The sequence below is a fragment of the Diceros bicornis genome, chromosome 18, assembly GCF_020826845.1.
Source record: "Diceros bicornis minor isolate mBicDic1 chromosome 18, mDicBic1.mat.cur, whole genome shotgun sequence".
In the NCBI taxonomy this organism is placed as follows: Eukaryota; Metazoa; Chordata; class Mammalia; order Perissodactyla; family Rhinocerotidae; genus Diceros; species Diceros bicornis.
The window spans coordinates 9,853,290-9,875,831 of record NC_080757.1 but is presented as its reverse complement, the minus strand read 5'-3'; the positions used below and the strand labels follow the sequence as shown (position 1 = coordinate 9,875,831).

Here is a 22,542-nt window from a genome sequence, read left to right as displayed (position 1 = left end):
GAAGGTACAGAGATTTCCCATATACCCCCTGCCCCCCATGTGCATCGCCTCCTTCATTATCAAAATCACTCACCAGAATGACACATTTTTTATCAAGGATAATCTACATTGACACACAATAATCACCCAAAGTTCATAGTCGACATTAGGGTTCACTTGGGTGTTGCACATTCTATGGGCTTGGACAAATGTATAATGACATGTATCTACTATTACAGTATCATACAGAGTATTTTCATTGCCCTAAAAATCCTCTGTGCTCTGCCTATTCATCTCCCCCACCCCCATCCCCACAACCACTGATCTACTTATTATCTCCATAGTTTTGCCTTTTTCAGAATGTCATATAGTTGGAATCATACAGTTCGTAGCCTTTTCAGATTGGCTTCTTTCACTTAGTAACATACATTTAAGGTTCCTCTATGTCTTTTCATGGCTTGCTATCTCATATCTTTTTAGTGCTGAATAATATTCACTGTCTGGATGTACCACAGTTTATTTATCCATTCACCTACTGAAGGACACCTTGGTTGCTTCCAATTTTTGGCAATTATGAACAAAGCTGCTGTAAACATCTACGTGCAGGTTTTTGTGTGGACATAAGTTTTCAACTCCTTTGGGTAAATACTAATATGATTGTTGGATCATACGGGAAGAGTATGTTTAAGTGCCAAACTGTCTTCTAAAGTGGCTGTACCATTTTGCATTTCTACCAGCAATGAATAAGAGTTCCTGTTGCTCCACATCCTTGACCAGCATTTGGTGTTGTCCACGTTCCAGATTTTGGCCATTCCTAGTAGGTGTGTAGTGGTGATGATATATGATGTGGAGCACCTTTCCATATACTCTTTTACCATCTGCATTTCTTCTTTGGTGAGGTGTCTGTTAAGGTCATTGGCCCATTTTTTAACCAGGTTGTTTGCTTTCTTATTGTTGAGTTTTAAGAGTTCTTTGCATATTTTTGGATAATAGTCCTTTATCAGATGTATCTTTTGTAAACATTTTCTCTCAATCTATGGTTTATCTTCTCATTCTCTTAACATTGTCTTTTGCAGAGGAGAAGTTTTTAATTTCAATGAAGTCCAGCTTATCAATTATTTCTTTCATGGATCGTGTCTTTGGTGTTATATCTAAAAAAGCATCACCATACCCAAGGTCGTCTAGGTTTCTCCTATGTTATCCTCTAGGAGTTTTATAGTTTTGCATTTTATATTTAGGTCTACGATCCATTTTGAGTTCACTCTTGTGAAGGATGTAAGGTCTGGGTCTAGATTCAATTTTTTGTATAGGATGTCTAGTTGTTTCAGCACCATTTGTTAAAGAGATTATCTTTGCTCCATTGTATCACCTTCGATCTTCTGTAAAAGATCAGCTGACTACGTTTATGGGGTCCATTTCTGGGTTACCTTAGCTATTTAATCAATTCTATTGATTTGGTTATCTGAAAACTGTTAAGGTATATTACCTCTAGCAAGAATCAACTGTTCTAAATCCAGCCTGGCTCAGTCATCACCACTTAACGTAATATTTGTATATGAGAGATAAAATTCCTTAACAAAAATAATCTATTGCCACATCCTGATAGAAGCTTGATGTGAAGCAACCATTGTTTCAATTATACCTAAACACACTTAAAAGGAGAAAAATTTGAGTCAATCAGCAGTTAGTCATAAAACGTAAACAGAGAATTCTTTAAAAGGGGGAGTTAGAGAACAGAGTAATTTTATCACAAGGTGACCGTTCTGTGAATTTTAATTCTAATGAGAAGGAAAGTCAACATGAGGATTACAGTCAACAGGACTTCACTTCCAATTACATGGGGTAAGTGTGAGAGAATTTGCTCTCTCGTATAAACAAAATCCTGAGTTTTGTCACCAAAGAATTTGGCAGGTCACTAGAATAATGACTAAGCAAGGGCCTTGGATCCTTAAGTGGGAGCTCACACTGCCTGATCTGACTCTGCAGAAATAAAGGCTAGCTATGAAGTCGTAGGCAGATGAGGCCAGAGGGTAAATTAGATGTTCATCCTCTTGGGGGAAAAGGAAATTAGAGAGTAAGTGATTAGCTGAAAGAGAAGCTATCAAATTACATAGTACTGATTTAAAAAATGTTGCTTCCAATTATATTTTCCCTTTGTGAAACTAGGTAAACATAGGTACTTCATGTAAAATAACTACTAAGTAAAAGTGACTAAATAGTTTTTCTCATACAGAAAACTTCATTAGCTCAGCTGTGTACTAAATTTAAGATTCCAGTTATACACTCTTGGAGTTCTTTATTTAGTGGATCCTCAAAGGCACCACAGAACACATCATATTTTCTTAAATCTAGGATACACTGTTTCACATTTTCATATTTCTCAAGTCACAATGTAGCTTATAATAGATATGAACACAAAAAGCTGTTATTAAATATCATAACTGGTGGTATCTGAGAATTAAGAAAACATGGTGAGGCTAAAAGAGGTGGGGTAGGATTTGCTGGGAGGATACAGGAGGGAACTTTCTGGGGTGATGGTAACGTTCTCCATCTTGATAGAGGTTTAGGTTACACAAATAACTCAGCAGATGTATATTTAAGATTTGTGTATTTCATTATATTTAAATTTTGCCTCAAAAGATAAAGACATAAATAGTGGACTTTAGTTAACGTTATGTATACTTAAGTATTTAGGGGCAAGTGTACTGATGTCTACAACTTGAAATGCATCAAATGATGGGATTAATAACCCATCAAAGTGGTATGAAAATTACTTGATACTGAAAACATCTAGCAGTCAGATAATCTTAGGCAGAGCTTCCCCAAAATACAGCTGCCATTGACCCCCATCCAGGGGAGTTTCCTGATTAGGAAAAGATTGATCCTTAGCACCAGGAAGTAAATTCAGCTGCCTATTAGCACCATAAAGCCCAATAGAACCTGCCAAACTTTCCCTTTGAAGCCCTAATTCTCCTCCTGTCCCTTTTTGTCAAATTTAATATATAAACCTTTTATTTCTGGTTACTCAGCAAGTTAACTCATCACCGAATACTCCCCACATGCACGTGTAAATAAACCTCGTCTTTTCTCCTGTTAATCTTTCTACTGTCAGTTAATTTGCAGACCCCCAACCACTGGACTCAAGTTGGAAAAGATCTTCCTCCCAACACAAATAATAAAATGGATTGATGGATAGAGAGAGGGACGAACAGATCAGTATATGATAAAGCAAATAGTAAAATATTAATGGTAGAATTTAGCTGGTGGATATTTGACTCTTGACTGCAAAATTCTTTCAAGTTTGCTTTATGTTTGAAAATATTCATAATAAATATTGGGAAAAGTTAATTTTAAAAAAAGAAAGAAAGAAAGAAAAGAAAACAAACATAGTACTTGATGACTGCTACTTTGTGCCCAAAAAGAAATAAGCAGTTGCTAGAAGACTTACCTCATAAATCCAAGCTATTAATTGATGACAAACGTCAGTCTAAAATGACGCTGACCATCCAATTACAAGTGCCAGTGCCTGCAATGGTCACTTTTGGTGACAAAAGCAAATTAGTGCTCACTAACCTTTCGTTCTGTCAAACAGCAGTCATTCTCTCCCCAAGCGTTTCCTGCTTCCAGACATTCCAAAAAGTCCTCATCAAAACTGGTGATCCAAGGTCCCAAACCACCCACCAAGGAGGAGAGGTGTGAGTCCTGCACCTGCTTCCCTGCTTACTGTTTGCAGGGTTACTGTTACTGCGGCACTGCAGACAGGCGACACACAGCTTCCATTCCACTCTAGCTCACAGGCAGAAGAATGTAGCTCACTTGATACGCTCATTTCATGGAGTTTCAATGACTACATGCCCTATTGTGACTTTAATCTGATGTTGTATAGCAAAGAATTTGGCTGGTCTTTATCTCCAGTTCCTGGGAGGGAGGCTCTAAGTCCTTGGAAGGTCTTTGTAAGTCACAGGGGCCCTGAAAGTTTGTGCTAATGAGGTGACTCATGGTGGGTCCCTAGATAGTTCCAGGATGGAGACTGGCCATTCCAAAAGATCAGCTGGGTGATTAGAGGTTTGGGCCCCTGAGCCAAGTGATGTCAGCCTGACCTCCTGGGAGGGGAGGGGGACTGGAGATTGAATTCAATCACGAGGCCAATGATTCAATCAATCATGCCTATGCAATGAAACCCAACAAAAACTCTAGACTCCAAAGCTTGGGTGAGCTTCCTAGTTGGTGATGTACATCAATGTTCTGGGAAGGTATGTGTCCAGTGGGCAGGGAAGCTGTGCCTGTGGAACCCTCTCAGACCTCACCCTATGTGTCTCTTCTTTCAGCTGGCTCTGATTTGTCATTCTAGCAAACTATCGAATCTGAGGGGGTAGTGGCAACTCCCAAATTTGTAGCCATTTGGTCAGAAGTACGGGCAGCCTGGGAACCCACGAGCTTGTGACTGGTGTCTGCAGTGTGGGCACCACGCGGAGGAGGGACCCTGGGAAGTCAGTGTCAGAACTGCACTGCAACAGATAATTTTTAAAAGACATCTGCAGATCAGGTTCTAGACAAGTGACTTTTTTGAAGACTATAAGCCAATGTAATAAAAAAAAAAAGAAAAAAGTGAGAAGACTATTCTAGAATATAGAATTGAAATGAAGAGACATAATGAATGCAAGGAGTGAATCTTGACAGGATCACAGATTTTTAAAAGTTATAAAAAACATGTTGAGGACTATTACTGAAATTTGAATATGGATTCTACCTTAGCTGATATTGCTCCATTTACTGTTAGTCTTCCCAATTGTGACAATGGTCTGCAGTTTGTGGGATGCCCTTGTTCTGAGGAGACGCCTTCTGAAGTGTCTAGGGATAGTGTCAGGATGTCCACAGCTGACTTGCAAATGGTTAAAAAAAGAGCGCTTGTGTGTGTATAGTGAGGACAGACAGATCTGAATGACGGGTAAATGGGCATTTAAAGTACCATCCTTTCAACTTTTCAGTAGGTTTGAATTTTTTTTTAATAAAAACTTGGGGGACTACATCAGCAAAGGTTCAAAAAAGGGGGAAAAAATGAAGTAAAGAAAGTGTGGTAAAAAATTTAAAATCATTGAAGCTGGGTGACAGGTATATGGGAGTCACATATTATTCTATTTTTGTGTAAGTTTAAAGTTTCAAAATAAAATGTCTTTTTTAAAAGGTATCAGAAAGGTTTTACCCTTTGAAAACACATACAGTATCACTAGTTTCTAAAACTTCTTAATCTGTTCTTAAGCCAGTTTTCTTGGTTCCTACTTAATTAAGAGATTAATTCATTTGTTTTAAATTTTATCCATTTCCTAAGTACATGCTATGTTCAGAACAGTGTGCCAGGTTCTCAGGGGATTATTAAAAAGCAATCAAGGTAAGTCACAGTTCCTACATTACCACCTGCTGTAGAACAAGATACACAGGACCCAAATCAGTAACAACGAATTGCGGCATACATAAAAAGGGCCTGAAGAGAGAACACCAGTGTGGGCTGGAGCTTGCATCAGTGAGATTCACATGGGGCGTATTTCCTCCCTGGAGGGAGGAAGGGGCTACAGGCAAGGAAGTCAGCCAGGATCCACTAAAATGGGCCAGAAATGGACCATTAGGTGATGGGCCGGGCTAGCACAAGACAGAAAGAAGCAATGTCAAATGAGGTGACTAACTAGAAACAGGGGTATGAAAAAGAGGAGTCAAAGCAGACTGCAAGAGTCCTGAAACACACAGTGTGGTGACAGAAATAAGGAAATTGAGAGATGCATCTTGTTTGCATAGGAACGAAGGTTAATTTTCAGACACGTTGAGTTTAAATTGGCATTTACTCCCTGCTTCATACTTTATGCTCCAGTAATACCAAATTACTTGTAAATTGCCTGATACCATTTCTCACCTGCTGTCCTCTGTGCCTGACAGGTTCATCAGACCACTCTTGTCCACCTGGCACATTGATTCTTCAAGAAGCCACCAGGGACTATGACAACGATAACTGTCCAGAAACTAATCTGGGTGCATGCCTGCCCACCTGAGCTAGGAATCCACTGGAAGCCAATAAGCACCAGCCAAGGGTGCTGCCTTCCAAAGGCCCCAGTCCCTCCTCTATCCACCAGGGGCCCAGAGAGACGAACTCTGCTGGGAATCCTTCAGACTCACACCCCGCCATCCCCGCTCACTGCCTAAAACGTCAGTTCCTCTGGTCACTTTTCATTCTTATACTCTGCTCCCATGTTGTGTTTTCTTCCTCCTGATCCCAAACCCTATTATTTTCTGCCCCCGCCCCCACCATTTCCTCTGTGCACTCTGGGACCCCCATTCCACGGTGAGCAAAGTCATCTACATCCTCAGCCTCTACTCAACGCTCCCTCCTCCTGCTGGCCTTACTGAACCCTGGATGTCCCCCATGCAGCTTCCTCAGGTGAAGACCACTCTTTCTCCCACATCACACACACGTGCACACACACACGAGTTAGGAAGAAAGTCAGTGGCATCCTTTCCATCCTCCACAATGCTGTTTCCAGACACTCTTACTGTGAAACCCCTACCCTTCTCCCCTCCTCTCTGATGTCACCACTGCAGCAGCAGTGGTTCTGACATTTGGATTTATTTTGCCCAGTAAGATCACTAAACAAAAACCTCCAGTCTTGTCTCAAAAAGAAATCATTTTTTATTTCAATAAAGTGGGAAGGATATCCCAGAATAAAGAATAGTCCTCTAAGTAAAATAATCTAGCTTCATGAAGGGCTCACTGGCAGCCACTGCTCTCACTTCATCACTCTTGTGTATGTCACCAAGTCCCTCTTCTCCTCATGCGAATGACACATCCCAAGCCCCTGGCCCCTTGGCTCCTTGCTGCCCTCTGATGACCTCCTCATACCTCTCTTCTCCAGCTATTCACTCCTACACCCACACCCTAAGTGCTACCGTCTCATCATCTGTGGCCACACTGCCTACTCTTTCTGTTCCAACATTCCAGAATCCCGACATTATCTGTTCTATTTCATCAAGACCTCTAGTTCTTTGACCCATCTACTTCCTCCCTATCAATATCCTCCTCTCTTTGCCCACATCCCATGGTCCATCCTGACAGTTTCTCTTGCCATTACCCTCAATTCTCTTACTCCACTATCCCCCATTTGCACCCACTTGCAAAAACTGCAATTGTTCCATCTTTTGGTGGATTGGATCTGGTTCTATTCCAACACTCTCATGGGGGATTGACTACAGCAGTGGCCCCAATTGTTTCATGCTTTGTTGTATCTACCCCCTTTGGCAGTGTTTCCCACACTGATCCTGGCCTTGGTCACATGTCTCACTTAGGAATGGGATGGCAGCACATGTGACACAAGGAGAAACTTGAACTTATACACTGGAGCCTGCTTTCTTGCTGTTCTTGGAATCCTGCCACCATATTAACAGCCAGGTCCAGCCTGCTGGAGACTTAGAGGATACATGGAGAGGAAACCAAGGCACCCCAGCCCCCAGCTGCCGCAGCAGCTGACTCTAGATGCAGGTGTGAGCCCCAGGTGAGACAGCTCAGCCTGACCCAGGTCAGCAGAACTGACCAGCTGAGCCCAACCCACGTGCTGGGAAAACAGCTTTAAGCAATTAAGTTTCAGAGTCAGAGTGGTTTGTTGTTTACAAAAAACTAATTTATATAACTCAGAGGGTAAGCAATGCTAGAAGGAAATGTATACAACAAAGCAGACTAGGGTCAGCTATTTCTACCTCTCCTCTCCTCAAACCTATCCTGCCACTCCTCCCCCTTCTTAGAGACCAAGTGTTCTACTTCATAGAAAGGAGAAACCATTAGTTAAGAACGTTCTCAATTCCCAGCCTCTCCACACCTACTTACCCACATCAGGCCTTATCTGCCTCCCTGACCCTGTCACTGCAGAGTCGCATCCCCCACATCCCTGCCCCGCCCAGACATCCAACCCCTGTGCTCCGGGTCTCTTCGCCCTCCTTGCTGCCTCAGTTCTCTCTTTCCTGCCGCCATCTCCCCTCATCAGCACTTACTCTCTCCCACATTAAAACCACCACCAATAACAACAAAAATTCTGTCAGTCTCTTACTACTATTCAACTATTACTCTTTTCATTTTCTCAAACCATTTGAAAGTAGCAGGCCTATACTTGGTGTTTTGAATTTTTTTCAACTTTTTTTTATCTCCCCTTCGTTCCTCAGCTGCACTCTGGCTTCCACCTCCCTCCCTATCCCCAGTCCGCTCAGTCTACTGCCATCACCCTCTGTGCTCTACTGCTAAATCCAGTGCACGTGTTTCTGTGCAGCTCACTCGATCTCAACAGCATCTGACGTGCTGACCACTCCCTCTTTCTTGAACTGTCTCTCTCCCCTTGGCTGCTGTGGCACCACACACTCTTGTCTGCTCGTGCCTCTACGGTGGATCACTTTTAGCCATCTTTGCAGCTTTGTGGCTTCTTGTCCTTTGTCTGACCCTTGAATGTCGCTTTTCCTCAGGGTTCCACACTCTGCCTTCTCTCTCAACACATTCTTCTAAGGCAGTCTCATTCACTAGCATGGCTTCCATTACCATCCATGCTGCGGACTCGTCAGATAGACATTTCAGGCACAGCTCTCTCCTGAGCTCCACGTCCACATAGCCAACAGCCTAGTGGACAGCTCCACCTAGATGAGCCACAGGCACCTCAAAGCCAAGGTGTCCTCAACCAAACTCATTATCTTCCACTCCAAATCTGTTCTTCCTCTCACATTCCCACGACAGGAGACATCCTGCTCTCATGATTAACTCCACCTTCTCTCGTAGCTCCTCTTTCTTAGGCATGTAAATCACCAAGTCCTGGTGAGTCTGTCTCTTCAACTGAACACCACTTAAATTCATCCACTTCTCTCAAAGTTCATGACCACATCTCTACCTGAATTCACCACCCTCTCTTGCCTAGATAACCAAACAGCCTCCTAACTGGTCTTCCTGTTTCAACTCTTCTTCTAATCCATTTTCCACACTGCAGCCAAAACGATCTTTCTAATGTGCAAATCTAATCATTTCCTCCTGTGGATATTGTTTTATTCAATCATGACACTCTATAATACTTAGCACACAGTACACAAGGCACATGATTATCAATAATATTTATTGGGTAATATGGATAAATTGCTGAAATGTCCAATAGGTCAACACTTGCACACACAAACTAAAGACGTAAGTTTCACAGATTAACATTATGAAATATGTGAAAAGCCCAGTTTGACAACCAAACAGTAACACCAAATTTAAGCAACTTATATAATCTTAGTCTTAAAATGATAACTGCAAGGTTTACATCAAACTCTTAAAATTACTGCCCTACTTTCCCCCTCCCCCTATACAAAAAAATAACTGCTTTATTTTCCAACAGAATCAAAAGTAAGTCTGAACATTCAACATTTACTTACGTGCAAAGAATTGACTGGTCCTCACGATCTATAAAACAAAACAAAACAAACAAAAAAAAAGAAAGTGACCATTTGCCTGGTTTTTAAAATATTTGATATAATAAAGTTGCAGTAGTAGCCTATAAAACATTAGTAACTCTACTTCTCTCAGGCCAAGTTAACACTTCCCCGGTCCTATTAGACAGTCCTAAATCCAGTCAAATTCACTCATTATAATGCCAGATTCTCCGGGGGTAAATAACAACCCAGGCTTAGAAGTTTTTATATGCCTCATCAACCTTGATTCTCAAATTCTGCGGTATATCAAATTCAACTGGGAAGCTTTATAAAAATGTACTTCCTGGAGCTCCACCCTCAATAAATCATTTTCAGGGGGGCAGGGACTGAAAATCCCCCTTTAAGGAAGTTCCCCAGGTGATTCTGATGCAGGGCCAGGTTTGGAAACCACTGCCTTTCAGAATGGCTTCAAGAATACCCACAACCAGAGAGAAATCATTATTAATTTGACCTTAAAGGAGAAAAAAAGTATCACACACTGAGTGGCGAAGAAAGTTGAAGGAGGGTAAACATCTATATGAAGTTTAACCACTGTCTCAAGTCAAAATGTTATATATACCAAAAATAATGAAAGAATGTACAATGAAAAAATCTACATGATTTTTTTTGTGTGTGTGTGAGGAAGATCAGCCCTGATCTAACATCCATGCCAATCCTCCTCTCCTTGCTGAGAAAGACCTGCCCTGAGCCAACATCTACCACCAATCCTCCTCTTTTCCCCCTTTTTCTCCCCAAAGCCCCAGTAGATAGTTGTATGTCATAGCTGCACATCCTTCTAGTTGCTGTATGTGGGACGCCGCCTCAGCGTGGCCGGACAAGCAGTGCGTCGGTGCGCACCCGCGATCTGCCAGTAGCGGAGCGCACACACCCAACTGCTAAGCTACAAGGCCGGCCCCCTACAAGATTTTAAAGTGATTAATGATTTAGGTATTCAGTTCAATTTTTCAAAAGACAAGGTGAAAGTCAAACCCACATGTAGCCCAGCGATAAAACCACCAGTGTAGGATGTATAATTTCCAATCATTTATGGGCATTAATATCTATTCTACAGATGAGAAACGTTCCTCAAGGAGGTTCAGGGATCCTTTCAAGTTACACAGCTACTGAGGGGCAAGGATGCTAGAGTGAGAATCCAGGCCTGTCTGCCTCTAGCACCCGTGTTCTTTTTTTTTTTTGGCTGAGGAAGATTCGCCCTGAGCTAACATCTGGGCCAATCTTCCTCTATTTTTAGTATGTGGGCCGCCGTCACAGCATGGCTGCCCCCGAGTGGTGTAGGTCGACGCCTGGAACCGAACCTGAGCTGCTGAAGCAGAGTGTACTGAACTTAACCACTAGGCCACGGGCCTGGCCCTAGCGCCCGTGTTCTTAACACCACTGACCGTGTTTGCCATTGCTTCTAAAAGAGTTGTGGTCATGGGGCCTGGCCCAGGTAGCTTTTTTGTCACTCCCTATGCTGTGCTTGCTTTTCCTCCGGGGATGCCATCAGGGGCCAGGTGAGGATCTCACAGTTCAGGTATAACTAACTCTCATGAAAGAAAATAAATAGTTCATTCACTATGTCACACTTTTCATATAATATTATTAAAATAAATCCATTCATACAGTCTATGTGTATTCATATATTCTATGTTACACAGAGTATACTACTGCCCAGCTCCTCAAGTCTAATTTATTTCCTAATAGCTCTTAACTACTGTTTTATCCTTCCTCTGGCTGCACAGGCAACATTCATAGCACATAGCTGATGGTCTGCCTCCTTTATTCATTCTCTTTCCCAGAGGTCACGCCATATCCTTTCTTCGACATGCTCTTCCCAGATCCAAAACCACTTGCATATCCATCTCCACACGTCCTTTTGTGCTCAGCTCAGCTGTGTCTCCTCTGGGGAACCTTCCCCAGACACTCTCTCTCAGGCTCCTCGCTGTTCCCTCCTTTTAATCATATTTCGGAATTAGACAAACAACACTGCCAATTGCCTGCCCACTAGAATGTGCTGCCTGAGATCAGAGACTGTCTTATTCCTTTATTCCCAGTACTAACAGCCTTAGTTAGGAGGGCTGAGAAATTCAGTGCTAGGTGCCATGCTGGGCACTGGCAAGACAGTGGGAACCACAATCTTCTGTTCTAGTTTCAGCTCTGCCACAAACTATGTATCTATAAATGAGGCATTGATTCCTTGCTGGTCTCAGGTTCTTCACCTATAAAACTAGGATTTTACTAAGTCTTTGCTTAGTCACTCTAAATATGAAGCCTCAGACCCCTAAACTCTCCTGGTCTGAGCAATTTCTATACCACTCCACTACACCAAGTTTTTACGGCTTTTCTAAACTGCTTTACACGTTAAAGAAACCAAAACACACACACAAAATTAACCTGCCTCCTAATTCACTCACAACAGCTTTCTTCCTGCATCTGTACATGCTATTATTATCTTCTGAAATTTTTTTTTTGAGATCTACACAACCACAATCTACCCTTCAAACCTGCTTCATACTTCATTCCTCCATGCTTTTCACTGCACCACACACCCCCAACAAAAAAATCAAAACAAAACAACTCTCTTCTAGCTAGACCCATCCTGTTGTTATGCCTGGTCTTGTACTAGCTTTGGGCCTCAGTTTCACTGTCAGCACAATAAGGGGATGGGCCTGACAACTCCAACATTCTCTCCAACGCTATGATCAAACTATTCCTCCCTCTGTTGCACCAAATCCTCTCCATCCCTCAAGGCCAACTTAAGGAGTACAATAGTTTAGAATGATCTTTATACTCTAAAAACCTGTAAATGTAACCAGACAGCCTTATAATGACATTTAGAGGAAACAATTTTACTTTCAAAAATGCAACTAGACTTCTAAAGAGTAGAGACTCATTTGCTAGCCCAGTATTTTCCAAAGCACCTCCCAAAAATCAAATTAAGTACAGAGGTACTTAATAAATCCATGTTGAATTAAATCATATTTTCAACAGTGGAAAAGGTTTCACATCAATGACCTCAGCTCCTACCTTAAACAACTAGAAAAGAGCAAATCAAACCCAAAGTAAGTAGAAGAAAGGAAATGTACAAACCAGAAATCAATGAAATAGAAAACAGAAAGAAGGAAAAAAACCAAAATCAATGAAACCCAATGCTGGTTCTTTGAGAAAACTAATGAAATTGAAAATCTCTAGCCAAACTGATCAAGAAAAAGACAAAAATTACCAATATCTGGAATAAGAAAGAGAACACCACTACAGATCCCATAGGTACTTAAAGGATAATAAGGAAATATTAGGAACCACTTTATGTCAAAAATCTTGACAATTAAGATGAAAGTCAAGACAATTTCTTTAAAAGATATAAACTACTAAAGCACACTCAAGAAGAAATAATAACCTGAATAGTCCTATATCTATTAAAGATAATTGAATATGTGAAACTAATATGTCAATTATACCTCAAAAAAAAAATTGAATTCGTAATTAAAAACCTTCCCAGAGAAAAAATAGCTCCACTGGTGAATTCTACAAAACATTTAAGGAAAAAAAATAATACCAATTCTATAAAAACTTCAGAAAATTGAAGAGGAAGAAACATTTCCCAACTCATCCTAAGAGACAAGCCTTACTCTGATACTAAAATCAGAAAAAGACATTATAAGAAAAGAAAATAACATACAAATATCTCTCATAAACAAGGGCACAAAAATTCCTAACAAAATGTTAGCGAATCAAATCCAATAATATATAAAAAGGATAATACATATGAGGAGCAGTGTGGGCTATCCTGGGAATGCAAGGTTAGTTCAACATCCAAAAGGCGAACAATCTAATTCACTAGAGAAGAAAACCATATAATCATCTGAATAGATGTAGAAAAAGCATTTGATAAAACTCAACATCCATTCATGATTTAAAAAAAAAAAACTCAGCAACTAGGAATACAAGGGAATTTCATCAACCTAATAAAGTGAATGTTCAAAAAACTCTACAGTTAACACCATCCTTAACGGTGAAAAACTGAATGCTGTCCCCCTAAGATCAGGAAAAAGGCAAGGATCTCTGTTCTCATGGCATCTATTCAACGTCACAAGGCAAGAAAACAAATTAAAAGCATAGAATTGGAAAAGAGGAAATAACTATGCCTCTATTTGCAGAGGACATGATCGTCTACACAGAAAATCCCAATGAATCTACAATAAAATCTTCCAGAATAAAGCGAGTTTTGCAAGGTCACAAAATACGTCAATACATATTTAAAAAATAATGTTTCTATACGTTAACAGTGAGCAGTTGGAAATCAAAAAGTTTTAATTTAACACTAAAAAAAATATGAAATGCTTAGTTATATTAAGGTATATGTTATACGTAGGTAAAAATCTAACAAAAACTGAGTTTGTGATTTTTGCAATCAAGTTGATTGAACTAACATGTCTAAGAACTTGACTCATTCATTCATTCATTCAATGAATATTTCTTGAGCAACTACTTTGTACCAGGCACACTCTGCATTTTATTGATACAGTATCCTCTAGAAGCCAAACTTAAGAAAAAAATAAGCTCTCGTCTGTTTTCTGTATTAAAAAAACAAACTCTGTTCAAAGGGACCATATGCTCTGAATCCTCTGCATGGTCCCCTCTCCAGCTAAGATTCTCTTCACAGGCCCAGTGACATTTAGCTCTATTTGCTCACAGTGGTAACTGAAAACCTAGATTGATCAGCATTGGCAGGTAGTATGAGCTTTATGAGCAACTGCACGTGCTATTGTCTGACTACCCTAGCAGATGTTCCAACCGGTTGTGTTGTGGTGTATATCAGCAGGTCACCCCTCACTTACAAAATGGAATACAATGGAATTGCTTAGTGCGTTTTTGTTTTTATTTTCTGTATCCAACTTTTAAATTATTATATAATCAAAACTATCAACTAATTCTTTTTAACTTTCACAAGTAAGTTTACTATTGTGGATAAGAATGTGTCACATTGCCTTGGTTTTGAATCTTAGCTCATACCTCTTACTATCCACCTTTTCTTGGTTAAGTTTTTAACTTTTCGCACTTCAGTAAAATAGGAAGAGTGATTCTATTTACTTTATAGGATTGTTCTTATGGATTAAATAATACACATAAACCATGTAGTCCAGTGCCTGGCATATAGTAATATTCAATAAATGTTCATTCCAGCATTAATGATGATATTAATAATATGGTATGCTGGTAAGCCACATCCTCCTCATTCTGTAGCCATACAGTTGGTTTGGGAACCCAGTAACGGAACATTAACATTTATCCCTGTTAACTATTTTGTTAGATTCAATTTCCCATTTAACTTGTCAAGATATTTTAAAAATTCTGTTTCTTTTCATCAAATGTATTTATTTTCCCTCCCAGTTTCGTGTCATCTATAAATTTTATAAGCATGCATCCCACATCTTTAAGTATACTGATAAAAATATTGGAAAGGACACAAACCATTTGGTGCATACTCTGACAAACCTGACAAACCTCAATCACTGATCTATACCTCAAGTGCAACTTTTCAGCATACAGCCACGAGGATATCATGGAAGACTACGCAACACCACGTAGAAGTCCTAATTCTCTGTTAACACTGTCCACTGTGTTTCCCTTCCTACGAAGCTAAAGTAATGTGGTGAATATTTTCATGTTGTTCTCAGGCTCTTAACAATAGATTCTAGAATCTTTCCTGGCATGCATATTAAGCTAAGCAGTCTGGAGCTTCTAATTTAAAAATCAGAATTATATATGTGAGCCCGTCCCAGCCTTCTGGAAACTCCCCTTCTATGTAAGACTTCAAAGACCAGAGGATCAGCAATTTCAATTGTGAGAATGTCTTTGTTTAGATGAGGAAATATGGATACAATTAGAGAAGGAGTGTACTTTCTCCAATTTCTTCTCCCATAAAAGGCAAAGTTTGCTCATTCACACAAATGCTTTCTGCATATAAAGATTATTCTTAACAGAAACACAGAACCAAAAACACAGAGGCTGACGATTCTCCTTTCTCTATTATCTAACAACAATTTATCACAGCCGTTGCCATTTCTTAGTATTCTTTGTCTCTGAACCTAAGACAGGTTATTAAATTTAATCTTTTTTAAGCCTAAGCTGATTTTGGATAGTGAACCTGTCCTTACCAATCTATGACACTATTCTAGTCTTGAAGTACTTCCTGTTTGCCTTAGAGGGCCTGGTACATAACAAGTATCCAAACAAAACTTGAAGTAGGAAACGGATACTGCACTTTATTAATTCCTTCACACCACCCCTCAGACCCAGTCACCAGGACAGCCTTTTCACAAGCTGCAATTTGATGATGGTGGATGCAGCAAATTCTGTTTTCTGAAGATCACGGAACAGCTTTATAAGTACTGCATAGATTATACCTCACAGAATTTATTTTTTAAAAAATAAAAGGAGCCGAGAGGGAGAGTTATAATTATAGACGATTTCACATAGCACTAGGAAGTCCCATGTTTAATGCAGTCTTTTTGAGCAATAATGTTAAATGCATTCAAAACTTCTATATTCTGGTTTTCAAAAAAAATGTCCTCCCCTAGACAACTATGTCTAAAGCCATGATTCAAATGAATGACTCTTCAAATTTATATTTCATTCTAAATCCACAAGAAAAAAGTGAAAATCAACCAACTCAACACAGGCTTTTTAACTTTTGTTGTTTCCTTTTACATACATATAAATCAGAAATATTTTATAATCTTTCTTTCCCCAGTGAAGCATCTACCTTTTCTATTATCCTTCCTGTCAGCTTTAACACCTAATGCAACAGAGTTTTGATTATACGGGCTTGTGGTAGAGGTCAAATGTATATAAAAACTAGATGCTTTTTAACATAAAAATTAACATGAAGTAGTTATGAAGCAACAAACACACTTACCAGCTTCCTATAGAAAATGGCCACACTTCCCATTCTAATCTTAAGAATTCATAATTTTTCTACAATAAACATTTATTACTTTTCTTTTTAATCTTTAAAAAAAAAACCTTAAAGCCCTTTGTAGATGAGATTGAGACATTTAAAAAAACACTAAATTACACTTAAGAAATTCTTAGTATTTAGTGTTCTAACATTTCCAGTTACCTTGAAGCATGCATCTGTAAGCAGATTCAGATATAGCATAGATGTGTGGAGGCATCTCGTGACGTTTCTTCCCTCTGTACATTTCAATGATATTCTCAGAGTAAATGGGAAGATTCTTGTAAGGATTTATGACTACACAGAAGAGTCCAGAATAAGTCTAGAATAAAAATAAAATATAGTGTTAAGAAAAAAAACTGCATATATCAGACAGACAGAAATCACACAGTAATTTGAACAGGGGTCCTTTATCCTTTGGATAATTAATCTATCACCAAAATTAAATCTAGCCCATGATGGGCAATTCCAAACTACAAGTAGTTCTCCTACAATAGTTTATTAAACGGCACTCTCCTGGATTAAATTCCTTCATCTGTAAAACAGAAATAATAATATATGCTTCATGACTTCACAGGGCTACTGTAAGGTTCAAACAATCTGTTATTTGCCTTTTCACATTCCTTCTTTCCCAAGTGTACAAGATATCAAAAGTTCATTAATGTAGGAGCCAGCCCAGGGGTGGCGGCCTGGGGTTCACCAGTTCGGATCCTGGGCACAGACCTATGCACCGCTTATCAAACCATGCTGTGGCAGGTGTCTCACATATAAAATAGAGGAAGACAGGCACAGATGTTAGCCCAGGGCCAATCTTCCTCACCAAAAAAAAAAAAAAAAAAACTCATTAATGTAGTTTCAGATTCCACATCGCAACTAATCTTTAAGAAAATACCATTGGTTAAGTTTGGGTAGAGACTCCAAGAAGAATATCCACAATTATCTGAAAAGGCGATTATTAAAAAGATTTGCAAAAATGTAAAACTTTTTACTCTTCGAATTTTTTTGTTTTGGAAAATATAGTTTTTTTCATAAAAGATAACTTATGTTAACTTGTTATACATTTATTTAAAATGAATTTATTTAAATAAGTAATAAATGGTTTATTATTTTTAAGTGAATTGATAAATATTTTTAAAATATTTCTTGATTTCTAATACAGTAAATACTGATAAATATAACCCACATAAGCAAAAACTCTTTGGGGGGGGTCCTCAATAATTTTTAAGAGCTGCTAGTCTAGAAGATAGAAACTTTCCTGATCAGTATGATAATCATTACTCAGAATTGACACTATGAACACTTCTGACTTTTGGGTTTAAAATTCACATAGAATGATTTCTGAGAATAATCTACAAAAGTGACCGTGGGAATTATGGAAAAACAAGAGCAGTTAGAATTGCTGCCAGAATCTCCAGTCCTCTGAGGCACTGAAGGCATTTGAAAAGGACACTCAGTCGCATTATGAGGCAGACCTTTTTATTTAAGGTGATGTGGGTAGACCAAATCTAGAGGCAACAGGACACTAAAAAAGGTTGAGGATTGATGGTGTTCAGCATCACGGCCTGCTTCCCCAGGGAACACCAAGGGGGATTCTAAGCAACAGCTGTGTTCATGAAGGCTGAAACCTTGGCAGTTACCACCAGAAGGCACTCTAGAGACTACTCTATTTTAGCAGTTACTAATGCTAAAACAAGAGAATGAAAGCCTGCCAGAAAAAGTTAAGTGATCAGAACCACCTCTCTAGCTGTTCTCCTTGTATCTTTCCTTAACTCACAATTGCAGGCTGGGATGTGGAGCACACTTCCTACCTAGGTCAGAGGTTTAGAAGAGGAAAAAAGGCAAAGGCCCCTGCCCTAAGGTCACTGATTTGGGCTGTCTGCCTTACTTCTGAACTGGCCAGATGGACAACTGTCCCTGTTTGCCTGAGGCCAGAGTAATAACTTGCCCCTCCTTTACCGACCACTTAGGTCTTCAGACTGCTGGCTTTCTCATCCGTCCAGCACATACCGCAGAGAACCTTGGCTAGCTCCTGGGCTGCCCACATCACCATCTTGGCACTTCCTCTCAAGCAAGTCTCTTGTCTACCTAGTCCAGGCTCTCTCTGACACCCATATGACAAAAAGGCAGCGAGAGACAATAAAAACAAAGGTTTTATTAACGGTGAGAAAACTAAGGCGAGGCAATCTCAATATTTTAATTTTTTATTGAGTTTAATATACAGTAAAATTAACAAATCATAACTATACACCTTGATGAATTTTTATATATACAACCTCACTTTTTCATTCAAAAATTAGATCACACTGTATCATGAAGCTACAGATTCTGTACTTCACTTTTATAGGAAGCAAATAATTACAGACTGGCCAAAAAAAAAGCTCTAAGAAAGATAAAATATACAAATTCAGTTTAACTCCCATAGCATGTATGGCATGGTAACAGATCATAACAATGACACTGTTAATCAGAAATAATTCCAACATGTGTGTCTACCATGTGTTGGGTACTTTTTTCTAAGGACTAGGATTACAAAGATGAGTAAGTCTCATAAACATGAGTAAGTCCTCAAAAAACAAGGCTAAATAATCCTCAGTATTCTGTGATCGCCAAAGAGGGACAGTAATAAATGTTTGGGTGGAAATATTATTAATTTAAGTGCTTTTAAAGAGCTAACTTTTGGGGCCGGCCCCGTGGCTTAGCGGTTAAGCGTGTGCGCTCTGCTGGTAGCGGCCCGGGTTCGGATCCCAGGCGTGCACCGACGCACCGCTTCTCCGGCCATGCTGAGGCCATGTCCCACATACGGCAACTAGAAGGATGTGCAACTATGACATACAACTATCTACTGGGGCTTTGGGGGAAAAGTAAATAAATAAATAAAATTATTTAAAAAAAAAAGAGCTAACTTTTAACTATCTAGAAAATTAGCTCAAATGTTGGGCTCTTGCATAACTCATAATTGAACCAATACTGTATCACTTTTGTCTTCCTCAAGGCACATGGTAGGAGGGCAATACGTTGTTAAAATAATTTCTTTAAGATCTTAAAGTTCAAATTAAACTTCATTAAGTATTTGAATACACAGAAGATATTAAGCACTTCAAGAAACATATACTTTAGGTATGAAGACAAATATACACTAAATAAACAAGACATAATATAAAGCATTAATAAGAGAGTGGTACAAAAAGAGAAAGAGAAAGATGAACAGGTTTTAGAAATAGTAAAGACACTCTGGAGCAGAACACACAACAAACCCCAGGCACTGAAAGTCATGGCCATCTTGTCAGAAACTATAAAACTAGGTACAAAATTCAGACCTAGATGCTCTTTGATGTTCTTGTTAAAGACTTAGGTCAAAAGGAAGGATAAAGGAATTCCTATTAAAATAGTAAGAGCGTAAAACCTGGTGGCAAGATATATCCAAGGTGGAATGAGAAGACTAGTCTAGCTGAAAATCGTTTGTACTGTGGGATGTAAGAAATAAGAGGCTAGAAAATCAAACTGAACAATTTAGACTTTGTGCTCTATAGGTGATTAGGTATTAGAGGTTCAGGAGAGAAGAGCGATCGAACGAAAAGAAGCATTTTTGAAAAAGTATAAATCTGGCAGCCATATGGAAAATAGATTGGAAGGGGCAAGAGATGAGAAGCGGGAAGTGAAGACGCTGGAACAGACCTGGCACAGTAACAAGGCCTAGATGAGAGAAAAGGCAGTACAGAAATGGGGAAGGGGTGAGTCACAGAGAAAGCTGGATGGAGATTCAACAGCACTCAGAAACTCGGAATACAGAACAACCATTTCAGATACAAGATAAAGATGACTCCAAAGTTTTCAAGCTTTAGAGACTGGAAAAGTTACTGATGGACAGGAAAATAATTTGACTTGTGAGAAAAGATAATGAATCCTCTTTTAACATATTGAGATTGCGGTATGTTAAAAGGGGATTGGACTCATTACAGTAGGTGAGCCCAGTCAAATGCCTAGTGAGCAGCTGGGAATACTGGATTGCTAAAGACAATATTTCAGACTCTGAAGAACTGCAAAGGCTTGAGGGAGAAGTTTGTGTAAACTTTAAGACACCAAGTAATGTTATTATATACTTTACCTACGAGAAACAGACAAAAATATTTGCACAAAAAAACTTGCAATTTTTTAAACACACTATGCTGCTTTATGCCTCCAAGCTTCCTGTATGCTGATCCCTCTGCCTGGAATGCCCATCTCCTGTCTAGCACTGAGAAATTTTATTCATCCTTTAAGTGTCAGGCCTCTGTTTAAGAAAGGAGGAATACGTGTATACATTTTCACAGGCTGAAAGGATTAGAGAACCAGGAAACGGAGGCAGGTGCAGACGTACTGCGATGGAGCAGAGATCAGGAACAGGCGACTGAACTGGGAGCATCACATAAACCTACAACTCAACTGCAAGTCTCAGAAGAAATCAAGACTACCACCCAAAAGGAAAGGAAGAGAAGAAAGAGTAACTCACTCACACCATCTGCAAACACCACACGTGGATAAATTCACGTGTTTGGGGAAAAAAAAACCTATGTAACAAGGAAAACATTATCACCCAGGGGTTTCAGACAAAGAGATTATCTACAAAATAAGCTAAAAGGAAACTTTAGGAAATAGATTTACAGCTGCAACAGAATGTAATACAACATGGACTCTACACATTGGAACAGAAATGCATGAGGAAAAAAAAGAAGTGCCTAAGGCAAGGAGAGACTGTAAAGAAGGGATCATCTGAAACAATAAAAAATTAAAACCTACAGTGGAGGAAAAAAGAGCAGAACAGACATCAGGAAAGCAGGGGATATAGTGGACACATTTATTCTGAGAAAGCTTCCTTCTTAAAGAAAAACAGAACAAAGGCAAAATAAGAAAAGAAAAAGAAGGCACAGAGGTAAAACCAAAAAAAAAAAAGTACTCAGAGGACAGATGAATACAGAGAGCAGAGAAAGGATAACTAAAATGTTAATCACTATCGCTCCTCTGGGGGGAAAAAAGGCTAAAAGTCTGTAAAAAGAACAATAATCAAAAATAAACTTGAAGAAAACTGTGTGCCTGTGTGTGGGGGGGAGATAATTTATATCGAGTTAAAAAGAATTCATCAAGCTAATAAACACAGGAGTGAAGGCATTAGATGACCACCATTGTACAGCCCCTAATGAAACAATGGATCTGGACAATGCTCACCACTGGCTGCTGAAACCTTTAGGTGAATGACAAGGACACTCCTAATGCACGAATCAGGCTGACAAAACCCAAGTGACTCACTACTGACTCACCGGTCAATCTCAACATCATGAAGTGAGAGACAACCTGGCATTACGTGCCTCCTGAATCTGAATCTGATCAAGCCTCTGGATCCAATTACCAGTTGATAGGAAGCACCATAGGAATGCAATGAACAAAATCCAGAATATGGGAAATTCTACAGCACAACTGACCTTGTTTCTTCAAATAAAAAAAAAAGAAGGGGCCAGCCCAGTGGCATAGCGGTAAGTTTGCACACTCCTCCTCAGTAGCCCGGGGTTCGCAAGTTCGGATCCCAGGTGCAGACATACACACTGCTTATCAAGCCGTGCTGTGGCAGGTGTCCCACATAGAAAGTAGAGGAAGATGGGCACAGATGTTAGCCAGGGCCAATCTTCCTCAGCAAAAAGAAGAGTATTGGCAATGGATGTTAGCTCAGGGCTAATCTTCCTCACCAAAAAAAAAAAAAAAAAGAGATTAGAAACCTAAATTAGAAGAGACATAACACTCTATTACAATATATTGACCTTGTTTGGATCTTGAATTGAATAGACCAACTATAACAAACATTTATGAGAAATGAGGAGAATCTGAAAAGTGACTGAATATTTGATGATACAGAATTATTATTTCTTTTTTAGGCAGATAATAGTCACAAATCCCAAAAACTGTTGCTAAGAAGCAAGAAGCTGAGCAGAGCTTTCAGCAGCATGCAAAGCCAAGAGAACAAAACTTCAGAGTTCCAGCCACCCAGGAGGAGGGTAAACACCCTGGGTTTTCAGTCGGGACCCTCATGGCTACACCCCGAGTTAAGATATACCAAAAACAGACCAGCCTTCACACAGCCTGACTCCCAGCTGGGAAGGATGTCAATCCCTGGC

General features: G+C 39.5%; 1 protein-coding gene across 4 annotated transcripts in view; it reads right to left on the bottom strand.

Annotated features, from left to right (window-relative positions):
• The window catches only part of MYH10 (myosin heavy chain 10), a 139,591-nt gene that overhangs the window by 101,032 nt on the left and 16,017 nt on the right, over positions 1 to 22,542 (bottom strand). For all 4 annotated transcript variants that reach the window (XM_058559736.1, XM_058559734.1, XM_058559735.1 and 1 more), the window contains 2 exons: positions 16,565 to 16,721; positions 9,406 to 9,433 (listed from right to left, as the gene is read on the bottom strand). In XM_058559736.1, coding sequence (XP_058415719.1) covers positions 9,406 to 9,433; positions 16,565 to 16,721 — 185 coding nt within the window. The remainder of the gene's footprint in view (positions 1 to 9,405; positions 9,434 to 16,564; positions 16,722 to 22,542) is intronic.